This window comes from Psammomys obesus, unplaced genomic scaffold, assembly GCF_907164565.1.
Source record: "Psammomys obesus unplaced genomic scaffold, mPsaObe1.curated_primary_1811, whole genome shotgun sequence".
In the NCBI taxonomy this organism is placed as follows: domain Eukaryota; kingdom Metazoa; phylum Chordata; class Mammalia; order Rodentia; family Muridae; genus Psammomys; species Psammomys obesus.
In genome coordinates, this window is record NW_026590699.1 from 8,199,264 (window position 1) to 8,217,456 (window position 18,193).

The following is an 18,193-nucleotide window of genomic DNA, read 5'->3' on the forward strand; positions in this document are numbered from 1 at the left end:
CACACACACACACACACACACACACACACACACACACACACACACACCGAATACACTTACACATAAACACAAACACTTTCTTGACAGGGACCTCAGGAATCCACACTTAGACCTCACACTAATATGCATATACCCCCACCTCCCACACCCCATCCCCGCACACAAAGACATCCCTGACCTGGAGTGTGGGAATTCACACTTACACCTCGTACTTGGAGTTTCACAGTCTTTCAAGGAGAATGAAACGTTAATTAGATGCAAAGCTGAAAATGACACCCACCCTTCTCTAGCCAGTACTTTGTGATTCACACCTCTAAGGATTATGAATAATAATTTGACAGCAATAAATGCCTCTGATCACACTTGTCTGCAGAGATTATGAAGGCTGCGCACCCCTGTAACAGCACTCTGCAATATTATCACTGCTTTGCCAGGCTCAGCTCATGCTCCCTAAAAAGAATTTTCCTCAAGCTGACGCCACTTCCTCACTAGCCACGTTGATGATCATCACGTCAGCCAGTTTGTGGTGACACTTTACCTCACTGAGAAAACGAGCAAGATGACTCCCATGCTCAGCAGGAAGGGGAAGCATGTCTGCTGTCTCCGGTGCCATGTCCCCAGGCTCTGCCACCCTGTCTCTCTTTCCAAGTGTCAAGCAGAACTCGCCACCAGACTGCACATAGTATAGCAGGTGCTGTCCTTCGTTCAAAGACCAAGCACTTGGAGGACCAGGTCTGGTGTCCTCTTCAAGGCCGGTGCCCTTCTGCACAAAACCCTCTTCCCCTACAGTAAGGAGTGCGTGAAGCGAGCAGTCCTCATGTTTCTCCAAGACAAGTGGGTGCTTCCCCCCTTGGTATTGGGGGCACCTGATCATAACCCCTGCCCAGAGTCAACCACTCTGTAACCTGCCCTCTGCCAGGCTCCCAGGCTTCTGCTCAGTCCCAAAACACCATCTCTCATGCATACTTCTCTGGCATAGGAAAAATTATTGCCCCAAGGGGCCATGAAAAAGCCCAAGTATGTTCTGAGTTCATTGTTAGTTCTTCTAGGACCAGAAGCTCATTTTAATGTTTCTTTCTAAGCTATGCCTCATCTTTATATCATCTATATATCTATCTATCCATCCATGTTTCTATTATAATGTATCTACTATACACGGATGGATGGGTAATCCATGCACATCTATTATCTATTTATCTCATCATCTGTGTATCTAGTCTCTATCAGTCACATGTCATGTATCTATCATCTCTTCATCAACCCATGTCATCTATATAATGACCTATTATCTATTCCTTCACCCACATATCCCCCTACAGTGTGTCAGCCCACGCTAACATCTTTCATCTGTACATATCGATTATCTATCTCGTCATCTATGTATATGTCTCCCTCATCCCCTCCTTCCTCTCCTCTCCATTGTTACTCAGTTATATTACACTCTCTGTTCTTTACCCTGCTTTTCTGTGTTCCAGTGTGTCTTGGATATTTTTGTAGCCATCATGACATGAATTTCTTATCTTTGTATTAAAATGGGAATCCACCCAGTAGATGGATATCGCTAATGTCTGTGAAGTTTCACTATAGCTTGCCTGTGGTGTAACAATGCCACAGCACAGCCTTGAGGATTTCTGAAAATCCCTCTCCATTGTGTGAGTATCGGCAGGTCCTTCTCTACATTCATTAACTAAAGCCAATGTCACAAACATACAACATTTTATTAAAGCTTATATAATTCCATTCCTCACTTCATAAATTCTTACAAAGATTTAAAATTGAGGATTTCTCTACGGTGTTCCCATGAGACAAATTCCTGGGGGCACAGACATGGCTGCCTTCCCACTATCTCCAAGGCTATCATCTAATACTTGATACCTGCCATTTATTTGCTGTAGGAATTTTTAAGGACAAGCAATTAGGCAAAGAGATGGAGTCAAGTGTGCTTTCAAAGATGGAATTAAAGAGAAGTTAAAATATGCACAAGTAAAAATAGCAATCTTTCTATAGAATCGATATCAACCTTAGCCCTACTGATACATTTAATTCCCATGCAAGTGCTCTTTTTTTTTTTTTCCTAGACCATCTAAAAGAAAGGTCTTGAAGAAACCAGCACCTGGAGTTTGGTGCTCTCTGAGAAATACTGGATTTATATAAACGCCGCTCTGGGAAAGCCCAGCCGTGTGTTTACAGCTTGTTACCTCATCCCCACGCACATGCACTGTGCTGCCTCCCTGCAAGACATCACTGGAGCAGTGTGTAATTAGGACTAAGGCTAAGGGTGTCAGGCATCCCAACGTGGGATGCTCCAGGCGTGGGCTCCGCATGAGGCTCCTCACACTTGGCATTCTAGATGGCTAAATTGCCTTCCTCAGCACCTAAGGCATTCTGAAACCCTGTAATTTCTCTCTCTCTCTAGCAACCTTCAATTGTTCCCTTGTTTTTATTTACTCAGTGATCTGTGCTAAAGGAGAGTGTAGCAGTGAGCCCCCCTCCTCCGCCCAATATTGGGTTCTTTGTATATCTCCCAGACCCAACGTTTGCACCAACGGCAGCATCAAATCACCCCCTTGGCCTGGGATGAAGTCTCTCAACACAGCCCTCTACCTTCTTGCTGTACTCTCCCTATATTCCTGCGTTCTATCAGCTGAGTCTAGAGTAACGACATTCCCATTAACCAGCAGGCCATATATCCCTGGGGCTTTTTCATTCATGGCTCCTTCACTGTGTCTTGAGTGCTCAATGCATTACCTGGTAAGAACACAAAACGGACTGTATATCATGGGATATACTCACTCCAGGCATTGTGACAAGATCTATTCAGAAGCAAGGGTGAAGTGTGTAAGACCTTGATAAAAGGTTCAACAGGTATAAGCAACAGAGTGAGCTGAGACTCGACATTCTTGTTCTGCCCGCTGCTTACCCAGGTCTGCTGGGATCCAATGACTTCCCCTCCCTCAGCACATCAAACTCAGCAGCTCTTTACCTATACCTGTCATCTGAAACACGCCATTTTTTTTTTTCTGGTCACTGTTGGGTGCTCATTTTGTGACTGACTTTTGAATCCTTGGTTGACTCTCTGTCTCCAGGTGTTACCACGTGGCCCCTACAAGCACGGGTTCTTACCAGGTGGAGTAAGGACCCTCCTGAGGAGATGAGAGTGTGCGGGTCCGCCCCCTCCTTCAAGAGTCGAAGCACTGCAAGAGAAGAGAGAAGCGGAGTTGGAGAAAGCATGTTCCACACCCCGAGCCCAACCTGGTAGTGTCTCTCTAGCAGCTCAGACAACAGCTGTGGGGACCCCCGGGCAAGAGCAAATTGCTGTAAGATCCCACATCCCAAATGTGCGCTCACCAGTGTCTCTCCTTGTGCCCAGACCTGTTATCTGGCATGGAAGTTTGACTGCCCACTACAGCCGTAGAAATTAATGAGCAAGCAGAACTGCCTGCTGTGCATTGGTTTGAAGCACCAAGTTTCTATGTCCTTTGCAGAACAAAAGAAAACACATAAATAAAGACTCTCTAGCCTCACAAGGACATTGTTTTGCAATTTGTGAGGACCTATTCACTCAAAGCAATGAAAGTTTGCATTTTGACATTAAAGCCTCCATTTGGGCCATTAGCCTTTGCCCATGTTCCTTCTGCTGTCACAGAACATTATGGGACAAAGCGAGAAAGTCACACAGATCAAAATCTATGCCAATTATCAGAGTAAACCAACAGCTGGAAATGACCTGTGTGTCCATTTGATAGCAAGGTGAATTCATTAGCACAGTCAGTGTCAGGAGGCACCGAGGTCTGCTTGCCTCTGCTGCTTTCGGGGTCCTGATGGGGCAAGCCTCCTAGAAATGTCCTTAGGTTCCCAGACACCCCGCTGGTCTCCACCATCAGTAGCATATTCATGCTTAAAAAAAAAAAATCACTGAGGCCAAAAATAAATAAATAAATAAGTAGCGGCTACCCTTGTGTTGTTTTGGTTCTGTTGTTATTGTTGCTTTAGTTTTGGGTCAATGATTCTGTGTAGCCAGCGAACCAGGAACTTTTCAGTCTCTGTGCCTCAGCCTCCCCTACAGGAATGATAGCCATGAGCTAACAGGCCCAGCAAGAGCCACGCTTACACTCAGCTGTGACACAGCACTGCTCACAGTGGCTCAGGTTTAGTCACCCCCACCAAGGGGTGCTGCCTTTCTACTGAGGTTCCTTTCTCTGCCTGAGTCTGACCTGAAGGCGCCTTTCTGATCTTCATAGTATCTGTGCCCCCAAGGTGTCTATTCTCTTGCTTTCTCCATCACTCTGAGTGACTCCAGGAAGACATGCCATCTCAACAGGTTGGCTGCTCCTGTACAGGTTCCAGCTGCAGAGGTGACTGTAGTTATAAACTTTCACAAAGGATTTGATCTTTGATCTCTTGGTGATTTTCTTCCTGTCCACGGCAGCTGTTAACTTTTTAGGGATAGCGGTTGATTCCAGCCATCAGGGCATGGCTGGAAGGGTGGTCTGAGATTATTGCCATCATCAATATTCTTCATGATGATAGCTTTGAGTCCTGAGTAGCTACCGGCCAGGACCAGCACCACTTTCCCAGGTTTCAGGAGCTAGCCCATTTCGACAGCAAGCAGCCAGCACCCAGCAGAAAGAAGAGGACACTTCCCTAAACTGGAGTTACAGACAGTTGTGAACTGCCATGTGGGTGCTGGGATTTGAACCTGGGTGCCCTGGAAAAATAGCCAGTGCTCTTAACCACTGAGCCATCTCTCTAGACTACTTTATTTATTTATTTTTAATTAGCAAAGAACTAATTTTTACCATCCTTCATTCCTGATTTTTGAAGTTTGGATCCTTTGCTTTCATTTTTATTTTTTTAAATTTTGGTCATTTTAGTTAATCATATTTCAAGTACGTTAACCATTTCATAGAATCATTTTTTTTCTTTCATTTTCAATGTTGCTTTTCTGAACATTTCTCTTGCTCATCTTCCATGAGCAATGGTTGTTGCTTTACTGGTTTTTATTTTCAAATATGTGAAGTTAGATAACTGGATATTCATATGCTTTTCTGATGTTGGCATTTATAACTATGGACTTGTACTGATTACCTCATATAGACGGAGGCTAAACAGTTATGAAAAATGCACCATGACAGGGGACATTGGTGAGTTGTGGGTGTGTAATAGGGGTGCTGGTAGCCAACTAGGGGGTCACCAAGATCATTGCATGACATAGACAACAAGTTGAATGTCCAGGAAAGATTGTAGAGAAAGAAACATTCAACTCAAGCCCTTCAGGATGGGAGAGCCCAAGGCTGGAAGTCCTGAAAGAGATGCAGGATGGAGTGTTTTATAGGACTCTGCATCTTCCCCTTACCCCTACTGGTCCTGCTGAGATAAGCATCCATGCCTCTCTGCAGTTTGTCCTCACAGTGTCTGCTGGGAACAAGAGGCTAGTATCGCAGGGAGCCTGCTTTCCCTATCATTTTCTTCCCAAATCCCCCTAACTCTCCTCATTTTAACTTACCACCCCGGAAAAGAACATATATTGAGAATTAGTTACATTATGGGGTGGACAGGGTGTGGTAGTTTGAATGAGAATGGCCTCCAAAGGTTCATATGCTAGAACAGCCGGTCCCCAGTTGGTGGAACTATTACCAAAGGATTAGAAGGTGTGGTGGTGCTGAATGAGATACACCAATGGGAGCAGCTTCGAGATTTCAACAGTGTGTCTTTTTCTGTCTCATGGTTGTTGATCAAGATGTCTGCTCTCAGGAGCTCCTGCCCACGGCCATCATAAACGCCAATCCTCTGATACTATAAACTCAATCAGATCACTTCTTTCATAAGGTCTTTCATCACAGCAACAGAAAAGCAGCAAAGGCATGGGGTTAGAAGCTCAACAGATGAATTGGGGAAAGGGTGTAATTCGAGCGATAGAAGCTAATTTTTATATACTTGCAAATTTTCTGAAATCCTTTATCAATCTCTGTTAAAGGCTTCTAAATTCCCTGTTTGGAGGTTAGAGATCAACATTGCCCATGCCAACCTTCTCTATATAAAGACAGACGCTTCCTTTGCAGCCTGTCACATGGCCCAGCACTCATAAACTTTGCAGATGTGTGGTCTGCCGGTGTCGGAGGCAGCATAGTGCACACAGCTGCCTGAGTGGCTTTCAAGCCTTCTGTCTCTGGCTCTGTGCGGTCATTCTATCTATCACTACAAAACTACTGAAGTCACACGGCGAGACAAGCTGTTTCCCCTTTCAATCATCAGTTCTACCTCATCTGTCTTGGATCTTCGTGTGGGCATAGGTATACTATGATTTCCTTGTCTTCAAGACGTGATAATTTCCCTTTTCATGCCATATCTTTTTCTCTAAAAACTTAACTTTCAGCATCTTAACAAAGACTTTATTTTACATGCTGAGAACTTTCAGACTAAGTCCCCTGCAGGAGGGATCATATTATGTACCCAATGACCAGCTGCTGCTAGCCAGGATGTGAAGCTTTCGGACGTTTGTTTGACTTTTCTACTTAAGTCCACATCACTGGCTGCTGGCAATTCTCTCCAGCTTTCCTTGGGCTGCTAGACATATCTTTGTGGATCATTTGTTTTAAACTCATTTGTGTCTGAATAAATAGGTGTTCCTTATAAACAAAACACAGCTGCATGGTTCTCTATATATTCTGCTTTCTGCCCCTTGAGTGTTTTATTATGTTCATCAAGGTAATTCCTGAGAGAGTTGGACTCATATGTGACATTTTGCTACTTGTTTACTATGTGGATTGTTCCTTTTCTTTCCTCTGAGACTATATTGGTACCTTCTCTTTGGTTTTTGTGCTTGTGTTTTGTTTTGTTTTATGAAAGATATAGTTTCTCTATGTAGTATACACTGGTGTCAAAGCCAAAATCCTTCCTTAGCCTCTCAAATTCTGGAATTGCAGACAGGTGCCACCACGTCCATTCTTCTTTTGTATAAGTAAGTCTTCACATATTGTCATCTTAATTCACAAGCATTTAGATGAATTATTCATTAGTATTGTATTTAATATTTTAATGCATACCAACCTACCAACCTTATTTACATTAATTACTATTGACTGAGGTTCAGCAGTGAAGAAACACATGATTCCTGGGTATTTCTTCATCTGTGTCGCCCCAGCTTCAGGACTTTAGACTCACAAAGTACCATCATGTGTACATGCCTGTGAACCACAGCATGTTTACTTCCTTTGTAAGTAGATAGTAACCTTACAAAAAGTAAGATAGGTTACTAACCTAACTTACAAGTAAGTAGATAGGTTAGGAGAAACTTAGAGTGAAAAGCACACATACTTCCTCCAGAAGCAAAGCACTTCACTCTGTGGAGCTTGTCCTGTGAATTCAACAGTGTCTTTCACGTCACTTCAGAATATCTGTTCACCACAAATTCTCTTGGTTTTCATTTGTCAAGAATGCCTTAATTGCTCCTACATCTGAGAAAGACAGCTTTCCTGAAAAGAGTTATTGACAGTCCTTCTGTTAGCATTCAGCATCTGTCTCCCCAAGCCTTCTGACCTCCGGATTCATAGTGGGAAGTCAGCTGCTGACCCTACAAGGTTTCTTGAACAGGGCAACTGTTGGATGATTAGAAGACTCTTCAATGTTGTTTCTTTTTGCATCATGGCTATGTATGTCTGGACATGGCCACTCTGTGCGTCTTTGCCATGTGTGCCGAGGTGTGACTCCTCTGTGCACTGTGGCTATGTGTGGTTAGACATGGCTCCTCTGTGTATCATGGCTATACTGTGTCTGAATATGGCTCATCTGTGTAGCATGACGGTAGCTTCTGCTCTGCTTCAGGATGCCCCACTTGAAGCATGGGTGGCTTCTTAAATGTGTAAGTTACTGTCCTCTGTCACACCCACAGTTTCTGCCCTTGCTTCTAGTAGCTCTCTTCCTGCCCTTTTGGGCTCATGTCTGTGTGTTGATGCATTTCATGATGCCCTCTACTTCCTCCAGGATATGAGGCCCGTTCACACTTCCTTACTCTTCTCTCCTCAGATTGCATATTAATTGATCTGCTTTCAAATTCCCCGGCTCTCCTGTCTGCTTGACTTCACCATTGGTTTCTTCTGATATATTCATATATATATCTCATATATATATATATATATATATATATATATATATATATATGTATGTATGTATGTATGTATGTATATGATTTCACATTCTGTCCTTTTCAATACTAGACTTTCTATTTAGTTCCTTTTTGGATTTTTGTCCTCTTGTGAGATTATAATTAGATAATTTTTCCTTCATTTGTTTCTTTTTACTATTACTATCTGGTTGTTATTCTCCCCTGTATTTTGCCATACTCATTTAGAAAAATGTTTCCTTTAGTTACATGAACATTACACAATGATTGATTTAAAGCCTCTCTACCTACGAAATAGTCTGGGATTGCCCAGGAACAGTTTCTTTAGGCTAATTAACAATCTTTCTTTGTGAGGTGAAGCAAACTTTCTTGTTTTTTTGCATCTATCAGAAAATTTGACATTTCCAAGAGTGAAATGGGAGAACTTTCAGACTCTGTTCACTGTCTTCCCAGGAAAGCCAGCCTCTGTGACTTTCAGACTCTGTTCACTGTCTTCCCAGGAAAGCCAGCCTCTGTGACTTTCAGACTCTGTTCACTGTCTTCCCAGGAAAGCCAGCCTCTGTGCCTGTAACTGTAGTCGCTTGTTTCACTGCTGTTGAAATCTTTAAAATCTAGATCCTTGGTCATGCACAGCTGCTGAAGTCTCTGTCCACCATAGCAGTGCCAGCTCACGGACTGAAATCTTTCCTTAGATGCCTTAGATACCTCTCCCAACATTTGCAGAGAAACTTTGCATTAGTTTTAGGGCATTTCTGTGGTGTGTCCGTAAGTGGCTAGCATTTTCCCTAGTCTGCAGTGATCTTGGAAAGCATTTGTTTTGTGAGCAATTGAGGAGAGCGGCCTCAGCCTGGATATGTTTAGCCTTCAACACTCTGAGGAAATCACCATCCCTGTGAGGGGGCCTTCGCTCTCCCTCCCCCAGCGTTTGCAGTTTTCATCAGCTCTCTCAGACAGCTGTCACCACAGCTTCAGGCAGGCACAATGCTGAACATTACTGCTGGTTCATGTCTGCAAATGCCCCCAGGAAAAGAGTTGTAGTGTTTTTATTTCTAAATTAAGTAAAATAGATACAAATCTTTCTTCTGAGCCTGAGTTTCCAGGAAACTCGTAGACAGGTAAATATAAAAGTCATCTAGGAATGACCTTTTGGGAACCGCAGCTGTCTTTCCCCACCAGTGTCTGCAGGATGACTTGTTTCCACAGCTATTGGGATGATAAGGATGTTGGTTTTAAAGGCTACAATGCAGCCAATGGCAGAGCATGTGACCAGAGGTTGTCATTGTCAGTCTCTACTGTTCTAGCTGAGATTCAACCATGTTGAAAATGCATCATCTCAAGCTTGTTGGTAATACTCAAGGTTCCAGAATGCTTTTCTTTTATTCTTTTGCCAGCATTTAAGTAACGGTATGAAGGGCAGGTTTTTAGTGTCCCTCTGTATTCTCAGCAAGGTGCACATCACATATTTTACTCATATGAGTTCCTAGGAATGCTTACCATCCATGAGAAGACTCAGATAATGCTAGGCTGAATGATAATAATAATAATTCTGTGAAAGCTGAAATTGCCAAACTTTTATATGATGAAATTTATTTGAAGAGGTCATTCACAACCTCGTCTGTTCCTTGGATTATCTATGATACAGTGCTAAGGTAAAGTTTGCCTGATATGAATTAGGAATGGCCTGCTTATTAGACTTGGCCCTAAATCAACACTGCTCTAAATACTACAGAACACACACAAGTGACAGTTTTATAATGACATACATTGGACCCATATTTCTTCAGAGCCCAGTGCAGCAGCAGTAAATCCAGAACGCACATGATGTAAACACAAATTTCAGGCTTCATTTTCTCTCTGTTTATGACTGTGCTGCAGTACATAAAATGGTCTTACTCTGAGCCAAGTTCAGAAGATACCCACGTTTAAAAATGGAGCTTAGTGATGTTCAGAACTTGCTAATAATTTATGTGAATTAGTCTGTCTATAGATCTATAGACTAATAACTTGTATTTCCATCTTTAGATAGTGGAAGCAAAATAAAATTGTCCTCCTATTTGCCAAACCTATTAAAGCCTTTCACTAAAAGGCTACACTCACAGCCCACTCCCCACCCTCTCACACCCCACACTCCCAAGCCCCCATACTTAGATACATAAAGTCCTTTTAAAGTCAGGCACACAGGGAATAAGCACATCGGTACTGAAGTCATTACTAACGGCTAAAGCTGGCCTCCAAAGGAAACACACCACAATGCCAACAGTGGCCCTGAAGGTGTCTCTGACTTCTCTGGGCCTCAGTCTTTTAAACTGTAAACTGAGACAAAGATTACTAGTGTTAATAGGGTTATATAAGTGAGATGAAAATTATTGCTTAGTCAGGTTTGGATCTAGGAAGCTAAACAGTTAATGAAGAGGACAAACACTGAAAAAGAGTCAGAGAAACCAATCAGCAAACGGCTTTTAAAGTTCTGCAGTAGAATTGACCAGCACAGTCTATTATTGGTGTAAAGCATTTTCATTTCCTCTTGGTGCCTTTGGTACTTGACTTTTGTTCTTGCCTGAAGAGCATCTAATTTACCAAGATGACTCTAATTCACCCTCTAGTGTTACCGTGATTCCCTATATTGTAAGTAATTTCATGACATTTTTATTTCATAGAGGGTTTAATTAATAGCACTTGTCTAGGCAGCATGCTTTTCTGATATGCTTGTGAAAACACCACGGAAGCACAGATTTCTCAATCCCTCAGCAACATTATAAAAAACACTTACATGGCCTTAGGATGTGTTTGGAAATTGGAGCTCCACATTAAATGTCATGCCTTCTGCCTGCTTCCTCTGTTAACTGTGGTCATAAATAGCCACGTCCTGCCTGAGATCACAATGCATCACACACTCACACAGCTCCCTCTCTGAGCTCCGACTGGACCATAGGGGATGCTGCACATCTCAGGCACAGCCAGTTTCCCAACCCGGAGTCTGGGGCTGTTACCAGCCTGGGTGTTGAGCTGTGGGACTGGACACACAGGGGACGCACACATCTCAGGACAGCTGGGTTCCCAGCTGGGTGTCTGGGGCTGTAACAGTCTGGGTGTTGAGCGGTGGGACTAGACACACAGAGCAAATGAAGAAATGCAACTTTGAGTCCCGACATGTGAATGAGTGGAAGAAACAAATGGACAGAGTGGAATGAAGGCAGAGAGGACCAGCCAGAGTGAGAATCCTCAGTGTCCAGTACACAAAGACACACAAATATGCTACCTGCTTCCCAGGTTCCAGATTTTGTGTCCAGTCCCATGACAAGCCTCACTGCAGATGAATATTCTGAGATGAGCCCTTTGCTTTGAATTGCATGCCCTTTCTTTGGCAGGGTTGTATTATCTCTCTTATAGTAAGCTCTTATATCGTTAGCAGTCGTGAACCCAGATGATGTGGAAATTGAAGACATTAGAGGTACAACTGAAACCAGACACAGGTCAGGACTGACCAAGATGGCTGGATGCACATTTGCCCTCATGGGGCTCCATGACAGGAAGGTGAAGACCAACTCTGAGCCTGCATAGTCCTCCGCAGGTGCCTTTTGCCATCTAAAGACACCCCACCCTATGGACTCAAAACAGGGGCAAGAAGTAGGGTTTCTTACTTTCTTAAACACTTATTTCAAAACCGAAATTCCCTAGACTCGATGCGTGCTCTGCTGGCCTCCCTGTGTTTGTCCATATTCAGCAGGTGAGAACATCTATTAGCTCAGAGAGAGGCCCTCTTTGTCGTGGGTTGTATACACACCCCTCTTGTAACAATGTGCCGGGAAGCCTATCTCCTTATCTGCTGTGCTGGGCTGTGCACACACCCATTACTGAAAAACGCACCTGGGAACCTAAGATGCCCCTTGTCCTCCCACCTGTGTCAGGCTACACAGACACCCACCCAATCCCACTGAGCAATAGCATAGTTTTCTCCCTTAGGAACAATCAAATTTAGAGTGTTTCTACTCAAGCATATTCATGGTGTATCAGCAGGAAGACTAAAAAGCCTTCTGTGTACATGTTAAGTCTGGCAAACTTTGACATTTCAGTAAACTTTTAGGGAAAATCCCTTATTTACCATCCTATGCTTGTACATATTTGCATATACATATGATGAAAAACACATGCATTATGGGAAGGGACATGTGCAGACATGACCTATCGATCAAAGCAGAGAACTACCCAAACTACATCCCTAAGAAATCACACTCCATCTTTCCCGCATCCCATCAATAGATGCCCCAAGCAATAATCTGGGCCCTGGCCCTTGTGTGCATGCACACACGAGTCACCTGTCAGCTTGACAGCACCCTTTCTGTCACTTTGCTCTGAGTGACACCTCTTTCTTTTACAATTCTGTAGAACCATGATGTTTAATTCTCTGGATCTGAGGTCAAGAACCTGGAAACATCTGACTGTAACCCAACGACTATGACCAGATGGGTGGACAGAAAACCAAGCCTGTGGCGCACAGGCCTGTGGACACAATAGTTTAAAAGGTTTGAGCTCTCCAGTGTGCTCACAAAGAACAGGCCGAGCAGGTTGGCTATCAGTCTCATTACAGTGTTACTGTATCAGATTCTGTGTACTGTGTCAGGAGCCATTCTGTTCACGAAGCTCATTAGGCAGCTGGGCCTTCTGGGAGGGGAGCCCGCATTTTACAAGGTCTGTACCGTGACACACCCCAGAATTGTTCACAGTCTCTGACACTCATTCTCTGTGCACGGCTGCATCTCTGTGCTCTGGTGTGGTGTGGACCATCACTTTCTGGGAATTTACACACTCTGACTGAACAAACTTCCTATGGGATCTTAATGAAGGTGTACTGCTGTTCAGATGAATTAATTCCTGATTATGGAATTCCTGATTTGATTCAAACAATTTTAAAAATTAACTTGTTTTAGAACTTCTAAAACAACTTTAGAAAGTTTATGGCTGCAATAAACACCTCTGTGGACCTCCAGATACCTCCCTAGGAGACAGGCTTGAGACAGACTTGTGTCTTCAAGATAAACCTTCATTATGAATCTTGGTATATGCCATAAATGTAGACAAGTTGGTATAAACCTCCCCTGAACCCAAATTATAATGGGAGTACAAAGCAATGTGTAATTAAGTACAAATCTTGATGTCATTATTTCTAAACTGTTCTGTTGTAACTCCTTATACCTTGTCACCTTATGGCATTATATACTGTCATTTTAAATTTATGTCATTTCTTAGAATGAAAGACAGATAAAATTATTGTTCTGAATGCACTGTAAACTTATAGATAGCTGAAAATGTGTAGACAGGTCAGTCCTAGTTGAAAAGACATATATTCTTGTAACTTTTAGACCCTGTTAACCTTTAGGCCTTGTCAAACTTTTTCACTCTGAACTTACTATGAACTTACATAGTGGATACATAGATAAGAAATGTTTAGTTTTAAAAGATGTAACCTGTTGTATTTTAGAATTCATCTGCTTTTGTGATTAATTGCCTTTTTGACTATGAGGTAATTCCTTTTCCGGGAGCTTTGTCTCAGCGGTATAAAGGCCAAGCAATAAATGGTGGCAGCACACACATTCCATTGGCAGAAGCCTGGTGATGGAGGCTCACTGAATGGAAGGCTGATGGAATTCGATTCATCCAGGAGTTGTAAATATGTATATAGATACGTGTTTACATGTAAATATGTCCCTCTGTCTGGTTTTTATACATATGTTATGTGAGTGTATGTCAATTGTCTGTCTGTCTGTAAGGAGCCCCTTTTGTATCATCTATTGAATGTATGCATGAATATACACAGGCCTAGAGTCTGATTGTCTATGTGTACGTATTAGCAATGTTATGGAACTGGCAGCCTAACCTTGCTGCAGTTTCTGCAGAGGGGATGTTAGCAAGTTTGTAGGGATTTACTGAAGTTAAAATTCTTAACTTCATCCACCTTTCCCCTTGAGCTTGTGTGTGTGAATAGTCTTTGTTTACTTTTCTCTTTTTTTTTTTTTTCTTAGCAATTTACAAACAAGTTAGCAGATTTGGTATCTAACTGCCAGCCTAAGACAAGCAGGAAAAAGTTTACTTTAGCCTGTGGAGGCCTCCACAGCAGCCTGTTCATGCTCAGGAAGCTAATCTCAGATTTTTTTTTTTTAAGTATTTTTTGTTTGTTTGTTTTGTTTGTTTTTCCAGCCTCTTGCAGGTTTGGCTCGAAGCTGCCTTGACAGTCCTGGCTGCAGGAAATAAAGGTGACCAGTTAAAGTTTCCCCCTTAGCAGCAGTATAGCCGGTCCTTAGACCTAGGGAAGGAATCCTGGGCTCCCTTCCCTATTTTTTTTCTTTCCATCATCTTTTGTGATCAGTTGCCTGAGCCATCAGCTCAGCGACCCAAGAGATAAAGTGAACGGGGGATTCTGCATTCCATCCCAGATCCTCCCCTGGACCCCGGAACCTTGCCAAAGCAGAGCGAGATTTTTAACAGCAGTGGTTCAAGGACAGACACTGGTGATGGAGTCCACAGACAGGCTCACAGTCTTCTGCCTTCCCGTGAGACGTGCACCCTGTGAAGGGCAGAGAAGCTTTCCCTGTATCATGGCATCACTTAACTTTAGTAAAATTCACAAATCTTCAATGGACATTTGATTCTTTCCGCTTGTGACTAGACCTGTGTAACCCTCACTTAGCTCACAGTGACAGCCTATCCATCATTTCAGACAGTTCTCACTTGGAACCTTGCAGGGAGCAGCCCCAGCTGTCACTCCTATGTCCAGCAGGAGCAACACCAATTAGTTTTGCATAGAATTAAGGAACATAGATCATTTTTTTTTTTGTCAAGTAAAGTACGCCAGACTCAGAAGACAAATGTTGTGTGCTGACACTGGCCTTGAACTTCGGCAACCCTTCTGCCTCTGCCTTCCAAGAGCTGTGATGATACCATGTGCCACCACCTACAGCTATACATTCCCTAGGCCATATGTACTTTACTGTAAGCCTGTTCCACAAACTGTCCTTACTGAGCACTCAATATAAACAGTCTTGTGTGCATGACCCTTGACTCTTGTGCCTTTTTGGAATTCTGACATAGCAAGGGAAGATATTTGCAGGGTAATTCTGCTCTCTGACTCACATATATCCACTGTTTGCTAATGTCTAAAATGTACATTAAATCTTTAGAATGACCAGTGAGAACAGATTATTCACAGAGGTTGAATCTGATTACCCAGGAAGGGCTGCATATGGTCCTTACTCTCCTACATAAGCCTGGTCGATGCCCACTCCTGCTCCCAAGGGCTTCCTTGCAGAAGCAAATAAACCAGAACTTGTGCTGTTATGCCCCAGGGCGCTTCCTCAGCCACCATCTTTCTTTACGCCTCTCATTCCCCGCCTCACTGTTCTTTTCATCCTCAGACATATGTGCCATTGAGCACTGATAACTGCTGTCCCCAGACATGCTCACACAGAAGGCAGGCATCAGTGACACAATGAGAAGGAAAAAAATGGAGCCCTCGGGACGCTGTCAACTCCAATTTCAAAATTAGTTAGAGGTTTCGTCCCAAAACAGAATCCTTTCACGATGAGAAGAAAAGTCTATCAGTGATCAATGCCAGTTCTTCACGGGACGCAGCCACATGAGGGGCAGATCAGCAGTTTTATTTCATTTTAATCAATCCGCTTTCTGCTGCCTCTTAGCTGATTTTTAAGATCCGACATTTCATGAAGTGCACAGGTTAGCCTGATGAATACCAAACACCTCAGTTGGTCTCAAACCTGCACAGAACATTTCTCTCTCATGGAAGGCCAAGGAAATATCAGAATGTGTTTAAGGAGCCAGTCATTCAAGGGTAGGTACTGGTGCCCAAGTCTGGCTTAGCCTCAGTATCCTCACCTTTAAAACTCGTCGGCCAAATGTCAAGAGAAGGTCAGACACGTCAGAGCTGGGTGCAGTGGCTCAGGCTTTGGATCAACAGAGAGAAACAAAAGGGCCCTTGTTCTATTGTCACATAGGTGACATGGGAGTCAAGGTCCCATCCCACCCAGAGTGTGACAGAAAGGACAGTCACAATAGCCCCAGCTCTCTCACGATCCACGCCCAACAGCTACCAGAGAGCACTGTGAAAGTCATGGGTCAGCTCAGATTATTGGTTAGACAGAAATTAGAGTAGCTACCCAAGCGGCAGGGATTGCTGAATGAATAATTCAGCAATGAGGACAAAATCAATCTCTATCTTAGAACTGAATGTTGTAAAAAAAAAAAATTCCCCTCAAAGAATAAAATGATTTGATCTCCCCATCCCCACATGCCTTGCCTTCCTCTCTCTCTCTGCCTCTCTTCCCTCCCCACTTTGACTTTTTATAGGCTACTTATCCTCACAGGTTACACTGTTCCTTTCTGTTATTTCAAATATACAGAGCTTGGGAGATGGCTCAACAACCAAAACAGCTCGCTTGTGCGACACTGCTGTTAAGGTCAAAGCCTGGCATTTCCAGATAGCCTCTGGGCTCAGTGTAAAAGACAGACTCCCTTTCTCATCTGGGCTCCATCTCGGCCTGACCCAGCTCCTCTAAGGAGAGTCACACTCCCCTCAGGGAGATTACAAGCCCAAACCTTTCCTGATAAGAAATCCACTCAGCAAGCACCTGGGGATTCCTGGAAACATCCACCCTGTGCTAATGAGACCTTAACTTTCAGCAAATGACCTTTAGCCATAGCTAGACTTCTTCGCCCACCCAGAGCTGAGGACCGAACCCAGGGCCTTGCACTTGCTAGGCAAGTGCTCTACCACTGAGCTAAATCCCCAACCCCTGTACCACTACAGGTAAATATAGTGTGTTGGTGCCCCTCGCTCCAACAAATCAAACACATTCATCCTCAACATCCCTCCCCCTGCCCAACGTTTGTGAGTCCCTGTCTCACGTGGCCACAAGCTTCTGCCATGCACTGCCCTGACAGCCTGGATCAATGATGCCATTTTTCTAGAGCTACCCTGCACAACCCAGTGCCCAGCTTTGAGAGTAAGTGGCTGGCTGTTCCCGAAACAGCCATTTTGTCTGCCTACACAAAACTGGGCTCCTGCCTCTGTCTCTCTGTGTTTAAGAGCTCTGAGAGCCTCCTTTATCAGCTGCTGATGAAACAGTCATGGACTAGTCCAGACTGGGTCTTTCTTGCATCCTGGCTCAGGTTTCGGAGCCCTGACCTCCTTTGACCCTGGGCTTCAACCTTCTTCCTGGGAGCAAGTGGGCACTTCTGGTTCCATGCTTGAAAGAGCTGAGCTTCTCAGGAGAGTACCCTACAAAGCCCAAGCTCCTGCCAGACGCAGAGTGGTACTTGCTGTGCAACCTGAGGGCCTGCCTGCCGTCTCAGTGCCACAGAGGAGCCAGGCCTCCCACTGATGCCCTTAATTACCACTCTCAGGGGTCTGATGCCTGTTTTTGTCCTCTGCACAACACACATGCACTCTTGCAGGTAATATACAAACATCATACAAATAAAAGAGAAAACCTAAATCAAGTCAGAGATGCCTTTGTGGTTAAAGGTGATTGTGGCCAAGCCTGACAACCTGAGTTTGGTCACGGGAACTTCACGCCCGCAAATGAACAAATGCAGTAAATAAGAAGAGTGTGTAATAAATAAGTAAGAATAGTGCAGGCAAATTTTGGCAGACAGCTTACAAAATGGCTCCTTCTCTACGGGATAACCGAAGTAATAATGAGAGGCTGTCATGAAATCGTATTATATCAGTATCTACTCTGTTCATATGAAAACGTGTCAAGCAGGAGTAATGTCGGACTCTCAAACCTAACAATGCCCCTGAAAGGCCGGCTCTGATGATCCCATGTGCAGGAGAAGACCAGAGACTTTACTTACAGTCACCGAATACGTCACCATGTTAAAAACAAGTCAAGTCCCGGGACCACGACAAAAGCGGGCATTCTACTGACAGGAAGCTGATCCGGGACTCGCATGAGTGCTTAGTTTTATCACACTTTAATTGAACACGCCTCCCCCTCCGCCCTTCCATGATACATGACTTTTCAAGGATGGGATATGTTAGTGTGTGTTAAACATTGG

At 43.7% G+C, this 18,193-nt stretch overlaps 1 protein-coding gene across 2 annotated transcripts in view; it reads right to left on the reverse strand.

The window, feature by feature from the left end:
• The window catches only part of Myo16 (myosin XVI), a 449,864-nt gene that overhangs the window by 294,703 nt on the left and 136,968 nt on the right, over nucleotides 1–18,193 (reverse strand). For both annotated transcript variants that reach the window (XM_055608467.1, XM_055608466.1), the window contains exon 3: nucleotides 3,124–3,194. In XM_055608467.1, coding sequence (XP_055464442.1) covers nucleotides 3,124–3,194 — 71 coding nt within the window. The remainder of the gene's footprint in view (nucleotides 1–3,123; nucleotides 3,195–18,193) is intronic.